The 20,000-nt window shown below is 42.1% G+C and overlaps 2 protein-coding genes and 1 pseudogene across 3 annotated transcripts in view; all 3 read left to right on the forward strand.

Moving 5' to 3' along the window:
• The window catches only part of LOC310870265 (E3 ubiquitin-protein ligase TRIM35-like), a gene marked incomplete at its 3' end in the record, with an annotated part of 1,597 nt that extends 877 nt beyond the window's left edge, over positions 1-720 (forward strand). Inside the window, exon 1 of the mRNA XM_083781424.1 lies at positions 1-720. This exon is cut by the window's left edge and continues 877 nt beyond it. Coding sequence (XP_083637550.1) covers positions 1-720 — 720 coding nt within the window.
• The window catches only part of LOC310855850 (cationic amino acid transporter 2-like), a 234,442-nt pseudogene that overhangs the window by 4,876 nt on the left and 209,566 nt on the right, over positions 1-20,000 (forward strand). The window lies entirely within an intron of this gene.
• LOC310870277 (E3 ubiquitin-protein ligase TRIM39-like) lies at positions 1,937-4,721 on the forward strand (the record flags this gene model as incomplete). The annotated part of the gene is made up of 2 exons (XM_083781436.1): positions 1,937-1,943; positions 3,343-4,721. 2 exons carry the CDS (start codon positions 1,937-1,939, stop codon positions 4,719-4,721), a joined length of 1,386 nt encoding a protein of 461 aa, XP_083637562.1.

The following is a 20,000-nucleotide window of genomic DNA, read 5'->3' on the forward strand; positions in this document are numbered from 1 at the left end:
ATATCAACCATTTCACACACGATCAGAGCCATAGAGGAGGAGCTGAGAGCTGAACACATCTCATTCCTGCAGAACTACAAGACCACGATGGAGAGAGTCCAGCTCACACTGCAGGACCCACAGCCGGTCTCAGGAGCACTGATAGACGTGGCCAAACACCTGGGCAACCTGGCCTTCAGAGTCTGGGACAAGATGAAGGACATTGTCTTCTACACTCCGGTCATTCTGGACCCCAACACTGCCCATCTAGAATACACCCTGTCTGATGATCTGACCAGCGTGAGACGTGGAGAGAAAAGGAAGCTTCCAGACAATCCAGAGAGATTTGACCAGCTCGCCTATGTCCGTGGTTCTGAGGGCTTTAACTCAGGGAGTCACAGCTGGGATGTTGAGGTTGGAGACAATACACACTGGAATGTAGGTGTGTTAGCAGAGTCCTTTCAGAGGAAGGGGAACACACGGGGTCCAATCTGGATAATATACTTACATAAAGGTAAATATGGAGAATCCTCCTCAGGGTTATACACTAATCTCTCAGTGAAGCAGAAGCCTCAGAGGATCAGAGTCCAACTGGACTGGAATGAAGGAAAGCTGTCATTCTGTGATCCTGATACTAACACACACATACACACCTTCACACACAGGTTCACTGACACACTCTTTCCAGTCATTTTCACTGGTCTTTGTGGTACTCTGAAGATCTTACCTAGATCTGTCTAACTCTGGACAATGTATGATGATCACAGCACACACGTGAAATGTTTGGGGATTTTTGCAGTCTTCTTCTGTGTTATATTTGCCTTTTATTTCTGGCCTATTCGCGGCTGCCTATACCACGTTACAATATACAACAATAATCATACTGTGGTGGCTGGTCATGATTGTGTGTTGGCCACACAATGTTTCCCCTGGCATTTAGAGGAAACACTGGTGTATTTGATTTAGTTAAAAAAAAAATATATATATAATATTTTGCATAGAAGTGTTTATTTGTATGTCTTGTTCTGATTAATTGAAAATGGAGGACCCTTATGTAAACACGTCTTAGTTGTTTGTTATCTTAGTAGATTTTGTATTGCCGTGTACTTCCTTGAACTGTACCCATTCTGCTAACTGTACAAAATAAAAATGTCAATCAATATATCAATAAGAACGTTGGCTAAATGCCTACAATTAAATTGTTAAAGAAACTAGTCCCAAGAACATGTTTGGATATTCTCTGACTTTGTTGTCCTGCTGTTTGTGTTCAGGATTGATTCATTAAAGATGGTCTCTCTTACCCAGACTCCTCTCTCTCTCCTCCTGTCATCTGTCTTCATGTAGCCTTCCACGTCTGAAAGATACATACAAAACCACAAAGACAAACCTATCATTTTTTGTTTTTATTTCAAAAAAAAATCTTTACACCAAATAATGAATAAATGAACAAAAATCAAACACATGAATCCAGGAAAACAAAAACAGAAGAAAAAACAATAACAAAAACGCACAGACACAAAGGTAAACAGAAAAACATAACTACATTTTTCAAGTTGAGTGTAAGGCTAGGCAGGAAAAGAGCAGGAGACATGACTCACAATACACATCAGATATATGACCGTATTAGTCACAGGCCTGGCCTGCATCCAGAACCCATCATTTCTTACACACATTTATTTTGTATATTTCTTCATACCTTATTCAATACTGTGGTAGTAATCAAAACTTTAACCTAACTTAACTTAGAGGGAGACTTTGAAACCTAAATCCCGTTTTTCTGATGTTAGAAAAGTATATACTACATGTTAGTGTGGGGAAGAAATACCCTTTTTTATCGATCAGGCTTATCGAGCTGGGTTCTTATCGAGTCAACTATCAACTTATCAAGCTTTTTCTATCATTTCGTGGGAAGACGGGAGACGACAAAGTATGCTTTACTATGGCCTGAAAAAACAGTATGGAAGGCAATTGGCCTTTTTACTTTAAGAAAATAATCTTGAAGAAACTGTTAACTGGTTAATAAGTGTACCGTCAGGTCCGTCACTTTAAAGGTGTCATTTTGTTTAGCTGGAGATATCTGGTTGGCAGCTGGTATCAATACACTTTACCTGGAGATATCTGGTTGGCAGACATGTTTGTGACATCATGGACGATTAGATTTATTTCTTGATCAGGTCTCCACCAGGGCAGGTCAGGTTGTGGCCTACTGGTGGCGCTATAATAGGACAGGTCTCCACCAGGGCAGGTCAGGTTGTGGCCTCCTGGTGGCGCTATAATAAGCCAATGTGAAAAGGGTGTCATTTCTTTACGCCTTGGATGGAAATTGGATGATTTGAGGCATTTTGTTCCAAAAATGTGTTTAGCAAAAATCCACCTTTTGGTGGCGCTATAACAGGCCATTCTAGAAAATTTGGGGCAGAGGTTCATCGTTGGCATCCAGGGAGTGTGTGAGCAAAGTTTGGCATCGACCGGGTTAGCACACACACACACACACACACACACCCTCACACACGCACACACGCACACACACAGTGCAAAACATACTCTGCCCCCTTGCCTTCGGCCTGGTGGAGACAATGAAATGTTTTCATGGGCGAGTGGTTATAGCCAGGCTAGTTCCTGCCTCAGAAATGGAGCAAGAGTCTTCTATGACACCTCAGACAACTACATCTCCCAGAGTGCACCAGCAAGAGGGCTGCTCGTTTGCCTGAGCTGAAACACCTGAAAAGTCTGGAGTGAGCATTCTCACAAACAAAGTACCAGAGACAAGTCTACTGGGTTCCTATCCTAGTCCAAGGAGGTTTGTGATTGTTTTATTTATGTTTGCAATACTGCTAATATTTGCAATACTGCCTAATGTGTTAAAAGCTAATGTGTTTTGTACTAGTTTGGATTGGAAAGGAATTCACATGGCAGAATTGCTTAATTTGTGTTTGACAGTCTAAAACTATACTTTACAAAAGATACAATAGAAAGTTAAAATGATTTACACTTAAGAATTTAAGACTTCTAGATGTGGACAATTATTGATTTACTAGGTTAAAGGTTTCTACATGCTTGAACATCAGCTATTTTTCTCTCTTCATTCCAAAATTGTTACTTAATTTGAAATATTGAAGGTGTTTACCTGTTTAAATTGTAATTTAGGTATTTGTTTAAAAATAAGTTGTTTAGCCTACATTTATTGTTTAAAAACAAGAATGGTTTAACTAATTGGAACATTTGTTTAAAATATTTTATTTGTTGATTGGACATGTTGTTCATCTTTGTCTGTCTTGTTTTCGAAGGTTGTCAACCTGACACAACTGATTGGCAGAGTTCCGGTGTTGACTGTTGACTTTTAAAATGGCTTCCAACTCAAAGTCGTCTCTCTCTCTGAAGAGAACTATTCCTGTCCTGTGTGCTTTGACATCTTTAAAGATCCTGTTCTCCTGTCCTGTAGCCACAGCTTCTGTAAAGCCTGTCTGCAGGACTGGTGGCGAGAGAAGACAATAAAGGAGTGTCCAGTTTGTAAGGAAATATCTTTGACGGATCCTCCACCTCGTAACCTGGCTCTGAAGAACCTGTGTGAGGCCTTCACACAGGAGAGACATCAGAGAACGTCAGCAGGCTCTGAGGATCTCTACAGTCTGCATGCTGAGAAACTTAAACTGTTCTGTCTGGAATGTCAACAGCCAGTGTGTCTTGTGTGTCGAGATTCTAAAAAACACACCGGCCACAGAATCAGGCCCGTCGATGAAGCTGCTCTGGATCACAAGGAGGAGGTCCAGAAATCACTGAAGCCTTTACAGGAAAAACTGGAGGTCTTTAATAAAGTTAAAACAAACTACGATCAAACAGCAGAACACATTACGTTCCAGACTCGGCACACAGAGACGCAGATGAAGGAACAGTTTAAGAAGCTTCATCAGTTTCTACATGATGAAGAGGAGGCCAGGATCACCGAACTGAGGGAGGAAGAGCAGCAGAAGAGTCAGATGATGAAGGAGAAGATGGAGGGTCTGAACAGAGACATATCAACCATTTCACACACGATCAGAGCCATCGAGGAGGAGCTGAGAGCTGAACACATCTCATTCCTGCAGAACTACAAGACCACGATGGAGAGAGTCCAGCTCACACTGCAGGACCCACAGCCGGTCTCAGGAGCACTGATAGACGTGGCCAAACACCTGGGCAACCTGGCCTTCAGAGTCTGGGACAAGATGAAGGACATTGTCTCCTACACTCCTGTCATTCTGGACCCCAACACTGCCCATCCAGTATACAACCTGTCTGATGATCTGATCAGCGTGAGACGTGGGAAGAAAAGGAAGCTTCCAGACAATCCAGAGAGATTTGACGAGGTCAGCTTTGTCCTTGGTTCTGAGGGCTTTAACTCAGGGAGTCACAGCTGGGATGTTGAGGTTGGAGACAATACACACTGGGATGTAGGTGTGTTAGCAGAGTCCTTTCAGAGGAAGGGAATCACACGGGGTCAACGGTGGATAATATACTTACATGCAGGTAAATGCAGAGCATACTCCTCAGAGTCAGACACTGTTCTCTCATTGAAGCAGAAGCCTCAGAGGATCAGAGTCCAACTGGACTGGAATGAAGGAAAGCTGTCATTCTGTGATCCTGATACTAACACACACATACACACCTTCACACACAGGTTCACTGACACACTCTTTCCAGTCATTTTCACTGTTCCTGGTGGTCCTCTAAAGATCTTACCTAGATCAGTCTTGCCCCCCTAGTTGCGAAAAATAAGACTTCTGGGAACTCCGATTAAGATCAGTCTAACTCTGGACATTAGATGATGACGATGAAGACTGTAGTGGCTGGTCATTATTGTGTGGTGGCCTGCCACACATTCTATTTGTAGTAAATATTGAAAATGGAAACAAGTCTTTTTCTGGTTTTATACTCTCAGATGTTGTATTGACCTGTACTTGGTTGCCTAAAATGATATTGTTAAGGAAATTAATCCCAAGAACATGTTTGTACAAGGATATTCTAGACAGTTTTACTTTGTTTTCCTGGTGTTTGTGTTCAGGATTGTTTAATTAAAGATGGACTCTCTTCTTACCCAGACTCCTCTCTCTCCTCAGTCTGTCATCTGCAGTGGTGGAAAAAGTACTACATTTTTTGACTTGAGTAAAAACAATACTGCAATGTAGAACTACTCTTTTTTTTTTTTTTTTTTTATATATTTTTTGCGGCTTACGCCTTTTATTGATTTTTTAAGGGACAGATAGTAGGCTGACAGGAAACGGGAGAGAGATGGGGGGATGACATGCGGTAAAGGCCGTGTCGGGTTCGGGAGTCGAACCCGCGGCACACCGCGACTGGATCACCAGTCCGGTGCCCAGACCGTTACGCTACGGCCTGGGCCATGTAGAACTACTCTGTTAAAAATAAAAAGTCTGGAATTCAAAATTGACATGGGTAAAAGTATTGGCATCAAAATGTACCAAAAGTAAAAAGTACTTACACTATGCAGAATTTCCCATTTGAGGCATTCAAATGTAAAAACCTATTTTGAAAACAGCAGATCTACAAGCTCACAATGCGTTGCAATTGTGAATTTCAAATAAACGAATTGGCTGAAGTATTTAACGTATGTTTTCCAATAACAAAGTATCTTGTATACTGTAACTAAAGTATATTTATTAGTCTAGTTTTTATTTGTTGACGAAATTGTCAATACATTTAGTCTCAGTTTTAGTCATCATAGCTTAGTTTTCATTTAGTTTTCGTCAGTAAAAAATGGCAGTCGACGAACAATTTTCGTCTTAGTTTCAGTCGACGGAATCAACACTGCTGGTGTGATGTGTGTATACTATCGGCAGATAATCAACACTGCTGGTGTGATGTGTGTATACTATCGGCAGATACTCAACACTGCTGGTGTGATGTGTGTGTATACTATCGGTAGATACTCAAAACCCAAATGGTGGGAATCGGACCGGGAGCAAAATAAGGTGTTGGTGACGTCCTGTCCCGTGCTAACGGTTTGTCCTGTGCTTCCTCTCCCACTAGGCATCCTTGCTTTCGGCGTGAAAGAGTCTGCCATTGTGAACAAGGTGTTCACGGTCATAAACATCGTGGTGTTGGTGTTCGTCATCATCTCCGGCTTCATAAAGGGAGACATTGACAACTGGTGCATCAGTGTGGACGCCGTCCTCAACACATCGATATACGAGTATGAACCCTTCCTGTTACTGTTACGGACACACTTCCACTTCCATTCACACAGCGTAACATGTTTATAAAACCCACACGCAGTGTAAACCCCAGTGTTAGTTCAACTCTGAGAGTGTAAGGATTTATCCTAAGGGTAGATCTTTATTTTGTTTTTGTCACATTCTCTTTTTTTCTCTTTTTTTTTTATCCCACAATTTTTGTAACCCATTTCTTTTAGTTTTCACCCAGTGTGAAATATTGTAATCCTGGGCACTATACACTCCTTCTGCCAACCTGGGGAGAGCAACGGACTGACCTCATGCTTCCTTCAATGCATGAGGAGTCCAAGCCGCTTCTTTTCACCCCACAGGGGGGGAGTTTCCCCGGTATAGGACATGGCACGTGGAAGGAACACGTTATTCCAACCAGTTCCTTTGGAGCCAGTATAGAGACCAGGATTGAGGACTCTGCAAGTCTCCTACTCCTATTAAATGTTTGGCTCAGACAGTAAAACATCTCCATGAATGTATTCAAGGCTTCATGGGGTTTAAATGCTCATTAATCGATAGAAAATAAGTCATGTTAACACCGTGCCGTGCACGAGTAACACTCATGGCCGGATTCTATTCCAGAAACCAGAGCTATCTGAACCAGACCACCATGTAACACTCATGGCGGTTCTATTCCAGAAACCAGAGCTATCTGAACCAGACCACCATGTAACACTCATGGCCTGTTCTATTCCAGAAACCAGAGCTATCTGAACCAGACCACCATGTAACACTCATGGCGGTTCTATTCTAGAAACCAGAGCTATCTGAACCAGACCACCATGTAACACTCATGGCCGGTTCTATTCCAGAAACCAGAGCTATCTGAACCAGACCACCATGTAACACTCATGGCCTGTTCTATTCCAGAAACCAGAGCTATCTGAACCAGACCACCATGTAACACTCATGGCGGTTCTATTCCAGAAACCAGAGCTATCTGAACCAGACCACCATGTAACACTCATGACGGTTCTATTCCAGAAACCAGAGCTATCTGAACCAGACCACCATGTAACACTCATGGCGGTTCTATTCCAGAAACCAGAGCTATCTGAACCAGACCACCGGTGACGTGGGCGCGGGCGGCTTCTTTCCTTTTGGGGTGGAAGGAACGTTGGCGGGGGCAGCGACGTGCTTCTACGCTTTCGTTGGTTTCGACTGCATCGCCACGACAGGTATAAATGGAACCATTGTTCCTGGAAGCTTTGTGTTTGTTGTTGTATTGTTTATTTCTGTTTTTTGTGCAGTCTGTGTTTTTATTTCTTTACTGCACAGCTGCCCCCCTTTGCCAACTTGTAGACTTATGTACTGTTCTTTATGAACTTTTAATCTTTTAAACCAATGACCTCTTCCTACAGGAAAAGATTCCATATAAGCCTTCTCATGGCTTCTTCCCTTCCTTGCATTGTATTTTTGTTCTTTGATATGTTATTGTCTATTTTTTGTACTACATGCTAAACCTAAAACCTAAAGCTTTGCCCTTGAACACAGACAGCACACATTATGTGTGGATTATTTTATGATTAATTTATACAAACAACATATCACACACTCACACTCACATGAGCAGCTAATATTATGGTCCTACCGTCCAGTGCAACTAGCAGTAGTGTGGAGTTTTGGTATAGACGCCCCAAATGATGGGTACAAATGTATTTATTGTTTTCTTATTTAAACACAGGACAGAATACTTTTAAATACCCCCCCCCCCCCAAAAAAAAAAGAAAAACCAGGATCATCAGATACACTATGATTATACTAGGAGGAAGATTTTTTTATTTTATTTTTTCTTCAAAGAAATGTACAGAAAGTGTTAAAATGTTGTGTTAAAAACATTTTTGATACATTTTGTACTTTTACTCAAGTAAATTTAGAATTCCAGACTTTTACTTAAATTAAAAGTATATCAACACGGCAACTATAGAAATACTCTGTTTAAGTTAAACATGTGAGTGTTTTTAGATAGATAGATAGATCTTTATTTGTCATTGCAACGTGTACAACGAAATTAAAAGTGCCAACCAATCAGTACATCATATCACAAAACAACATACTGTACAAGCTAAAAGAAAAACACACATGACTTCTTGTTATTGCACAACCCCAGCAGCACGAATGCACAAACATGACATTTCAGCTGTTATCGCACAACAAACCCTTATTGTACTTAGGATAGCAGAGAAAACTAAAATGTGTCGCAGCAACAGATCATTTCTTAGCAGCATTGAGTGCAACTACCGCTGTGGGATAGAAGCTGTTACTGAATCTGTTGGTCTTGGACTTGATCACTCTGTACCGTCTGCCTGATGGCAACAGTTCAAACAGTGAGTGAGCGGGGTGGGAAGTGTCTTTCATAATGTTCATAATGTTGTTTTGTGATGCCGATGGACGTAAAACGTGTGTTTATATAATAAATAACGCCCTCCAGGAGAGGAAGTCCAGAACCCCCAGAAGTCCATCCCCGTGGGCATCGTGGCGTCGCTGCTCATCTGCTTCCTGGCGTACTTCGGCGTGTCGGCCGCCCTCACCCTGATGATGCCCTACTACCTGCTGAGCGCCAACAGCCCGCTGCCCGTGGCCTTCTCCTACATCGGCTGGGGGCCCGCCAAGTACGCCGTGGCCGTGGGATCGCTCTGCGCCCTGTCTACCAGGTATGGGATGTTATGTTGTTGTGGCCGTGGGCTCGCTCTGTGCCCTGTCTACCAGGTATGGGATGTTATGTTGTTGTGGCCGTGGGATCGCTCTGTGCCCTGTCTACCAGGTATGGGATGTTATGTTGTTGTGGCCGTGGGCTCTCTCTGTGCCCTGTCTACAATTTACAATTTAGGCATTTAGCAGACGCTCTTAATCCAGAGCGACTTACATTAAGCAAGAACAAAAAAGCATGGGAATACATCACATAAAAACATTTATCAAGAAACATGCGTAAGCTAAGAAAGTAACAGTGGCATATCTATATAATGAAGCTATACATATAAACTATACATCTATACTACTATGCTATACATATGTGCTATGACTACATACAATGCAATTATAGTGCTGTCTACATAATATGCTATAAGTCTGTATCAAATGCTATCTAAGTCTACAGAAATGCTATCTAAGGGGGTGGGGTAAGTGCTATGGGCCATGGTCTAGGTATGGGATGTTATGTTGTTGTGGCCGTGGGATCGCTCTGTGCCCTGTCTACCAGGTATGGGATGTTATGTTGTTGTGGCCGTGGGATCGCTCTGTGCCCTGTCTACCAGGTATGGGATGTTATGTTGTTGTGGCCGTGGGATCGCTCTGTGCCCTGTCTACCAGGTATGGGATGTTATGTTGTTGTGGCCGTGGGGTCAATCCTTAGAGTATATATATGAATAGAGACGGCACCCGGAGGAAACCATGAGGCGAAATTGAATTTGTCATTGCAGCTGGAGCCAGCGCTGGTCCATTGACTATCATTGCGCACGTTCATGTGTTTGGGGCCATGACACGTGAACGAATGTTTCATACGTGAACGACGCGCACAAACGGCACAATGATAGTCAACGGCAGCGTGTTCATGTGTTTGGGGCCAATCCTTCCCAGAATGCACTCTGTTCCTACCCGGAAGGAGGAGTGAAATCGCCTCATGCGCTTTTTTGAGCAACTTAATGCAAGTGGATGGGAGGAGAACTACAACTTAATGCAAGTGGATGGGAGGAGAACTACAACTTAATGCAAGTGGATGGGAGGAGAACTACAACTTAATGCAAGTGGATGGGAGGAGAACTCTGATGTCATCTCTATTCATATATACTCTAAGGGTCAATCTTTGCACTGTCTATACAAGGTATGGGATGTTATGTTGTTGTGCCTTGGGGTCAATCTTTGCACTGTCTTACCAGGTATGGGATGTTGTTATGTAACGTGTGTGTATGTTAAAGACGTTATTATAGTGACACTTCACTATCATTTATACTCAAAATAGTCTCTATTATCTAGAATGACGGCTCACACAACTTACTGTAGTACATCAGACAGAATGAGGCTCACACAACTTACTGTAGTACATCAGACAGAATGAGGCTCACACAACTTACTGTAGTACATCAGACAGAATGACGGCTCACACAACTTACTGTAGTACATCAGACAGAATGACGGCTCACACAACTTACTGTAGTACATCAGACAGAATGACGGCTCACACAACTTACTGTAGTACATCAGACAGAATGACGGCTCACACAACTTACTGTAGTACATCAGACAGAATGGCGGCTCACACAACTTACTGTAGTACATCAGACAGAATGACGGCTCACACAACTTACTGTAGTACATCAGACAGAATGACAGCTCACACAACTTACTGTAGTACATCAGACAGAATGACGGCTCACACAACTTACTGTAGTACATCAGACAGAATGACGGCTCACACAACTTACTGTAGTACATCAGACAGAATGACGGCTCACACAACTTACTGTAGTACATCAGACAGAATGACGGCTCACACAACTTACTGTAGTACATCAGACAGAATGACGGCTCACACAACTTACTGTAGTACATCAGACAGAATGACGACTCACACAACTTACTGTAGTACATCAGACAGAATGACGGCTCACACAACTTACTGTAGTACATCAGACAGAATGACGGCTCACACAACTTACTGTAGTACATCAGACAGAATGACGGCTCACACAACTTACTGTAGTACATCAGAATGACGGCTCACACAACTTACTGTAGTACATCAGAATGACGGCTCACACAACTTACTGTAGTACATCAGACAGAATGACGGCTCACACAACTTACTGTAGTACATCAGACAGAATGACGACTCACACAACTTACTGTAGTACATCAGACAGAATGACGACTCACACAACTTACTGTAGTACATCAGACAGAATGACGGCTCACACAACTTACTGTAGTACATCAGAATGACGGCTCACACAACTTACTGTAGTACATCAGAAGTGCTGAAAAAGAGAAAATAGAGGGTATGCACCTGACATCATCATCATCATCATCATCATCATCATCATCATCATCTTCGTAGCCGGAGGCAAAGACTAAAATAGGGTCCATTTTGCATCCCAAAACGCTGTTTATATTTAAGGGACGCAATAAAACAACGACCTCTGCATCCACGGGATGCACTACTGTAGGCTACTACTGTACTGTTTTTTATTCTACTTTATTTTGCTAGCTTTAGTCATAATAATCATTTCTTCTTCTGTTTTCTACATGAATATAACCATATAAAATTAAATGGGAGTTAAATGCTGCAATTTGTAAAAATGGCAAAATATGACTCCTATAACGTACGTTGTTGAAGTGGGACTGAAAATGTCCCTGGGACTCATTTCTAAAAGACCATCCCTGCATCCCGGGACTCATTACATTGAAAACCTTTTTACATCATTGAGGAGGTTTTGCAGGAACGCCTAAAAAACTACTTTCTGGCCTTGACAGCCCATACATCCATACATTAAAGTCCTATATCTGATAGCATTAAACAATGTTAAACATCATTAAACTTCACCACTTGATTTGCCATAGGGCCTACCTTAATCTTCCGCCTCTTGTAAAGTCAAGTCAAATTTTATTCTATCCCAATATGATGTCACACAAATGGGCCAAAGGGCTGTACACAAAAACAAGCAGTATTAAAAAGAACATTAACAAAAACAAGTACTGCTATTTAGCAATGAGCTGGTCAGAGTAGTGCTTAGTTCAGACTATAGGTGATGCAAATTAATGTATATTGTAGTCAGCTGCAATAGCAGAAATGGAAATTCTGAAATATAATTGAAATTTTGAAATATATAATAATATATATATTTTCATGAACGGAAATGAAAAACGTCATCTTCTTGATACAACTAACAACTTGTGTGAGGCACAGACAGACTCTCTGTAACATTGAAGAGTTTGTCTGTCTTGACTTATTATTAATTGCCTTCACAATATATCTCATAACGGTGTATTTTGTATGCTTTCCCGTCCACAGCCTCTTGGGGGCGATGTTTCCCATGCCTCGCGTGCTCTTCGCCATGGCGAGGGACGGCCTGCTCTTCAAGCCTCTCAGTCAGATGAGTGACAGACAGAGTCCTGTCATCGCCACTCTGGTGTCTGGGGTCGTAGCAGGTAAAACCGTCCGTCACTTCATGTTGTTCTTTTCATATCAAGGACCCCCAAATTGATATGTATTTTACAGTCAGACCCCCATTAAAAAAAAAGTTGTGTCATATGGACCGCCAAAAGAGAATATTTGTCAACACATTTGTCAACATTTGTACCCTAGACCTGTACCCTCACAAAAAAACAGCAGTAATCCTTATACTGCCTCCCCCTGGCCAGCCGGCTGGTTGTGGTTGGGATAACCACTGTTTGGAATTACAATGTGTTCCTTGACTTCCACGTGCTACGTCCAACCCATAGACTGTAGTCCAACCCTTATAGGCCTGACTCACACCTTTACAACAGACTGATGTATGCTTGTTGTATGAGATGTATAGCTGATGTAAGCTCGCAATGCATTTCCAATGGGAGTCACATGGTTTGACACAACATTGTATGAGGGGGAGAGGGGCAGTCGAAACACAGCCGAAAGCCATACAACAGCTTGTAGTCCAAAATGTTGTATCAAACCTTGTGTGTGTGTGTGTGTGTGTGTGTGTGTGTGTGTGTGTGTGTGTGTGTGTGTGTGTGTGTGTGTGTGTGTGTGTGTCCAGCTATCATGGCTCTACTGTTTGACCTGAAGGCCCTGGTTGACATGATGTCCATTGGAACTCTCTTTGCCTATACTCTGGTTGCCATATGTATCCTGATACTCAGGTACTCATATGTATCCTGATACTCAGGTACTCATATGTATCCTGATACTCAGGTACTCTATACTCTCGTTGCCATATGTATCCTGATACTCAGGTACACTTCTTTGAATCAATTTTTTAATGATTGTGATATTTTATTAACGTGTGATTCTCGTATATAGTATTCCATTGGCTAAAATGTGTCAACATGATTAAGTATAAGCATACTGTAAGTGTTTTGCTATAATGGCAGTCACACCTGATCAAATATGGATTCATCATAAATCATAAATATGTCACAGATTTATTTGATTGATTGAATACTTTATTATCAGTTTGCACAAATAAAATAAGAAAGCACAGAAGAGTACAGTTTAATACAAATACAATGCTAAAAGGATTGAACTCAACAAAGCACTATAGCTTGTTTCCATTGGCATTTAATTGGGTCCTGACTCCTGTCTGAGTAGTATTCAAGGGAAACTTTGACAGAAAAAGACTCGCTCACCGTATAGAAAATATAAGTAAAACTTCTTAGACTGAGACTTAAGAAAATATTATTTATTTTATTTTATCATGCTCATAAAGTGCTCTGAGCTCAAAGTGCAATTAAAAAGCAAACGTTTCGGTCCCAAGACCTTCGTCAGTGCTATATAACTATTTTATATACGGTGAGCGAGTCTTTTCCTGTCAAAGTTTACTGTATGTTTTTGAGACTACCGTAGTCAAGTTTGGAAAAAAAGGACCAAGAAAGGCACAACAGGCTTTGTATCTTTGAATCTGCCAGTGTGAACCCCACTATATTCATTTGAAAACTTTAGTTACTAATTACTTTGAAGATTTTGAGTATAATTACAAATAAACATACATTAACCACTTCAGCCCTGTGTACATTGACATTTTTTAAATTGCCGATCTACAAGCTCACAATGTGTATCGGCTATTTTCAAAAGATGTTTAATACATTTGAAGAATGAAATAGAACATGATTCTGCATAATGAGTATACTGTTCATACTATTTTGAAGCCAGTACTTCATTTACTCGAGTAAATGTTGAATGTCTGGGACTTTTACTTGTATTTGTACTTGTATTTCTTCGTTGCAGTATTGATATACTTGTACTTAAAGTAAAAAGAAAAGTAAGTACTTTGTCCACCACTGACCAATGCCATCCGATGGTTGAATCATATCTGCTGTCTTACTGACAGGTACGAGGCTGATCTAAGTGAAGAACCAGTCCAGTCCAGTCCAGAAGAGTCCTTCACGGTGGCCGGGCTTTTGTTTCCTCCGTCACAACCCACCGCTCGAACCTCATCCAACGTGACAGTGCTGGCAGTTACAATGAGTATGACATCATCTTACTATGGAACCTCATCCAACGTGACAGTTATAATGAGTATGACATCATCTTACTATCGAACCTCATCCAACATGACAGTTATAATGAGTATGACATCATCTTACTATGGAACCTCATCCAACGTGACAGTTATGAGTATGACATCATCTTACTATGGAACCTCATCCAACGTGACAGTTATAATGAGTATGACATCATCTTACTATGGAACCTCATCCAACGTGACAGTTATAATGAGTATGACATCATCTTACTATGGAACCTCATCCAACGTGACAGTTATAATGAGTATGACATCATCTTACTATGGAACCTCATCCAACGTGACAGTTATAATGAGTATGACATCATCTTACTATGGAACCTCATCCAACGTGACAGTTATAATGAGTATGACATCATCTTACTATGGAACCTCATCCAACGTGACAGTTATAATGAGTATGACATCATCTTACTATGGAACCTCATCCAACGTGACAGTTATAATGAGTATGACATCATCTGACTATGGAACCTCATCCAACGTGACAGTTATGAGTATGACATCATCTTACTATGGAACCTCATCCAACGTGGCAGTTATAATGAGTATGACATCATCTTACTATGGAACCTCATCCAACGTGACAGTTATAATGAGTATGACATCATCTTAGGTAGCACTTTCTAGACTTGGATAGCATTTGAAACAGACTTATAGCATGTCATGATGTAGACAGCACAATAATTGCATAGTATGTAGTCATAGCACTATATTATTAATTTACCCAGGGAAGTAGCTGAGCACAGGTGCTCATTTTCAGCAACGCCCTGCATATAGAAACACACACACACACACACACACACACACACACACACACACACACACACACACACACACACACACACACACACACACACACACACACACACACACCAGTACAACCACAGTCTTATACTACTCCAGGGGGAGCAGTTGGGGGTTCAGTGCCTTGCTCAAGAGCACTTCAGCGGTGTTGGGTGAATGATGACAATCACTTCCCCACCCAGAGTTTTCCTGCCCGTCCGGGGAATCGAACCGGCAACCTTTCGGCAACAAGGGCGCTCCTCTAACCCTTAAGCTACCGCTGACCCACGTCATAGTACATTATGTATAGCATAGTATTATGTATAGTTTATATGTATAGTGTCATTATATAGATATGTTCTGACCCACGTCATAGTACATAATGTATAGCATAGTATTATGTATAGTTTATACTGTATGTATAGTGTCATTATGTTCTAGTTACGTTCTTAGCTTACGCATGTTTCATGATAATTGCATTCTATATATGTGATGTATTCCCATGCTTTTTTGGTTCTTGCCTACTGTAAATCGCTCTGGATTAAGTGCGTCTGCTAAATGCCTAAATTGTTAAATGTATTCTTACTATAGTGTCATAAATGTTTGAATGTGTTGTGTATTATGTGTAGTATCTTCATATAATGGAGGCAGCACTAACCAATAGAGCTGTCACGATGACATTTAAGTAGACCACTAATTGTCATGCAAATAATTGTGATTGATGATTTAATTGTGGGGTTTTTTTGGCATTGGACATACGAATACATATACTTTTGGGCTTCGTTATCAAAACTTGCAGAGGGCAGATATGACAAATAACTTTACATTTATTGGCGGTGGATCAGGGGTAGAGTGGCCGGATGGCAACCGCAAGGTTCCTAGTTCGAACCCGGGCTCCCCCAGAGTTACTGTCGAAGTATCCTTGAGGAAGACACTGAACCCATAATTGCTCCTGATGTGCTGGTTGGTGCCTTGCATGGTTTCCGCCGCCATGTGTGTGTGTGAATGTGTGAATGTAATGCACAATCTATGTAAATGAATGTATGAATAAAGGCGCTACATAAATGCACCATTTATTTGTTTATATACAGTCCTGTTAGCTGTTCTGCTGAGCCTCCTCATCAGCCAGGCTGCAGCCTCCCTGCAGAGCCAGGAGTGGTGGAGCGTCCTGGGGGTCACCGTGCTCACAGCGCTGCTGGTGCTCACCGCCCTGGGCTTATGGAGACAACCTCAGAGCACCTCCAAGGCTGCTTTCATGGTAGGTTGTTAATATGCAGACAACCTCAGAGCACCTCCAAGGCTGCTTTCATGGTAGGTTGTTGTTAATATGGAGACAACCTCAGAGCACCTCCAAGGCTGCTTTCATGGTAGGTTGTTTAATATGGAGACAACCTCAGAGCACCTCCAAGGCTGCTTTCATGGTAGGTTGTTGATATGGAGACAACCTCAGAGCACCTCCAAGGCTGCTTTCATGGTAGGTTGTTGTTAATATGGAGACTACCTCAGAGCACCTCCAAGGCTGCTTTCATGGTAGGTTGTTTAATATGGAGACAACCTCAGAGCACCTCCAAGGCTGCTTTCATGGTAGGTTGTTGATATGGAGACAACCTCAGAGCACCTCCAAGGCTGCTTTCATGGTAGGTTGTTGATATGGAGACAACCTCAGAGCACCTCCAAGGCTGCTTTCATGGTAGGTTTTGGTCCTTGAATCCCCACACGGATTAGAAAGTAGTAACCTAGAGCCGTAAATTCCTGCCTCTTTGTTGAATTTAGTTCACTTTTTAACACAATTTTGTTAGCCTGGTTTCCAGTCTGATTTTCTGCGTTCCGTGATTTGATTTGTCAAGAGTACAGTGAAGTGACAAAACAAATCAGGGAACTCGAGCGAGTCCAGGCTAACATTTTGTGGCACAAAATGATGTCTAAAAGAGTAAATCCATAAATGTCATATTCTGCATGCTCCGTTGGATGCGCTCTCGTCTACACTCATTGAAAATGACACAGAATTCCAGATCTCAGACGGCACGTGGATTGAATACAAATAATGTTGAGCATGAATAGATAATATTTGGGTCAATTCATTCCCGACAGGTTAGAATGAAAATCCGTATCATCAATATAGGGCTTAGGTGGTTATCTGAGTCTTAACAGTTTGACCTGTATTTCTCCAGGTTCCCTTGGTGCCCTTGCTTCCCATATTCAGCACGTTTGTAAACATCTACCTGATGGTCCAGCTGGGATCTGACACCTGGATCCGCTATGCCATTTGGATGACCGTAGGTATGGAGACTGAGACTATTATTATTATTATTATCATGAACGTGCATCAATTAAAGATCGTTTCAATTAAAGTCGGGTGGAAACCTCATATCACATTATGTCCAAACCCATGTTCAGCATTCTAATTCACAAAGTATAGCAAGTAGCAGATCTACAAGCTCAAAACGTGTCGCTTTGAACCGCATTCTTTTTTTTATTTTTGTACGGGTAGCCAACAGTTTTCACTCGCTTTGTCTCCCTAATTTAATCGTTATGCCATTTAATTCCTCCCTACACACATGTCTGTGTTGTCACTGCTGTTGTATCCTACTGAGGAGCCCCCACCGGGAGGAGGTACTGTTGTATCCTACTGACTCAACCTGCCAGTGAGGAGCCCCCACCGGGAGGACATACTGTTGTATCCTACTGACTCAACCTGCCAGTGAGGAGCCCCCACCGGGAGGAGGTACTGTTGTATCCTACTGACTAAACCTCCCAGTGAGGAGCCCCCACCGGGAGGAGGTACTGTTGTATCCTACTGACTCAACCTGCCAGTGAGGAGCCCCCTCTGGGAGGAGGTACTGTTGTATCCTACTGACTCAACCTGTCAGTGAGGAGCCCCCACCGGGAGGAGGTACTGTTGTATCCTACTGACTCAACCTGCCAGTGAGGAGCCCCCACCGGGAGGAGGTACTGTTGTATCCTACTGACTCAACCTGCCAGTGAGGAGCCCCCACCGGGAGGAGGTACTGTTGTATCCTACTGACTCAACCTGCCAGTGAGGAGCCCCCACCGGGAGGACATACTGTTGTATCCTACTGACTCAACCTGCCAGTGAGGAGCCCCCACCGGGAGGAGGTACTGTTGTATCCTACTGACTCAACCTGCCAGTGAGGAGCCCCCACCGGGAGGACGTACTGTTGTATCCTGAGTGAGGAACCCTCTCCTGGAGGACTACTCCTCAATCCAACACTCCCTGCTGACATGCGCTGCCCCAGCCCGTATAAGAGTATGTTCAATGACCAATATCAATATCGGCTTCCATCCCCTGAGCCAATTGTGTTTCGGATAGACGCCCGACAAAGCCGATCGATGCACCACAGGTGGATCTGCGCTGTAGTACGGTCAAGTAGGGCATTCATAATCTATACGAAAAAATACAACAAAAATAAAATGGAGATGAGAGAATGGCTCTGGAGAGAGGGAAGTCTGGAGCGCTCTGCTGGGGCTGTTGCCCCCGCGACCCGACTACGGATAAGCGGTTAAAGATGGATGGATGGATGGAGGTTTTTGCCCAATACATCAATTAAAGATGGATGGATGGATGGATGTTTTTGCCCAATACATCAAATAATAACACATGTTGTAACTTTTCTTACTTGTTTTACAGGTTTGCTCATCTACTTTTGTTACGGCATGCAGCACAGTGTGCAAAAGCAGAGGAATCAGAACGCGCACAGTCAACACGTCAACGTTCAAAGCATCAACGCAAACATGGAGCCAAAGTTTGACAACTTCTCTATGCCTGACCTGTGATGTGATACATTTCACTGTTGGCAACCCATTAAGACCTGGAACGTACCTGTGTCGGCTTAGCTTTTAACCACTCTAGCCATTATGTTAAAGGTATATTCAGTGATTTCACTTAATTCAAATATCACTTCTTTTTTTGTTTTGTTGTGATAATCCTCCCTACTATAGAGCGTCACAGTCCCGCCCCCTACCAGGGCCCAGGAAATTATTCTCCGTTCATTTTCATCATAGACATTTCAAAAAGTATTTATTTAAAGACGTTTACGCCGCGGACAAAGCCAACTCGAGTCGTGACAACTCATGACACAAACACAATATTTTGGACCAAAAAAGAATTACAAAGAAGAAAAAAACAGGGCGGACCAGGGTTTTTTTCCAAATCACCCAAATCACTGAATGCTCCTTGTAGATGTTTAAAAGAAATTGTGAAAATGTGGTACAAATCTTTGAATATATACTGTATTCTTTCACAGCTAACGTTTTTTTAACTCAAATATTTGCTTCTGGGGGGTGCCTGGCTGGCAACATTTTCGGATGGGGTCAGCTGCCGAATAGGGATAATTCTGGGGGTCCTTGACATGAAATAGTTTGAGCACTGCTGATCCTAGAAACATAGGTTATTCCGAAAACTTATAGAAGACATTTGTAGAATCTGGTCTCAGGTCTTAATGGGTTATTTCAGAAGTGGGTTGTATATCCAGTTCTGGCTGGTGCTGGTCACACACATTTCACTGCCCCTGACAAATTATGACAGTACTGTCCTTAAGTACAAATCTGAGGTACTTTTACTTCACTTGACTATTTACTCCACTATATCTCAGAGTCGAATATGGTACTTTTACTCCACTACAATTATTTGAAAACTTTAGTTACAATTAATTTACTTTAATGATTTTGATTAATATTACAAAACACATATTAACCACTTCAGCTCTATACATTTTGGCCATTTGAAAATAGCAGATCTACAAGCTCACAATGTGAGCATGTAGATCTGCTATTTTCA

This window comes from Protomyctophum parallelum, assembly GCF_964188405.1.
Source record: "Protomyctophum parallelum genome assembly, chromosome: 1".
Classification (NCBI taxonomy): Eukaryota; Metazoa; Chordata; class Actinopteri; order Myctophiformes; family Myctophidae; genus Protomyctophum; species Protomyctophum parallelum.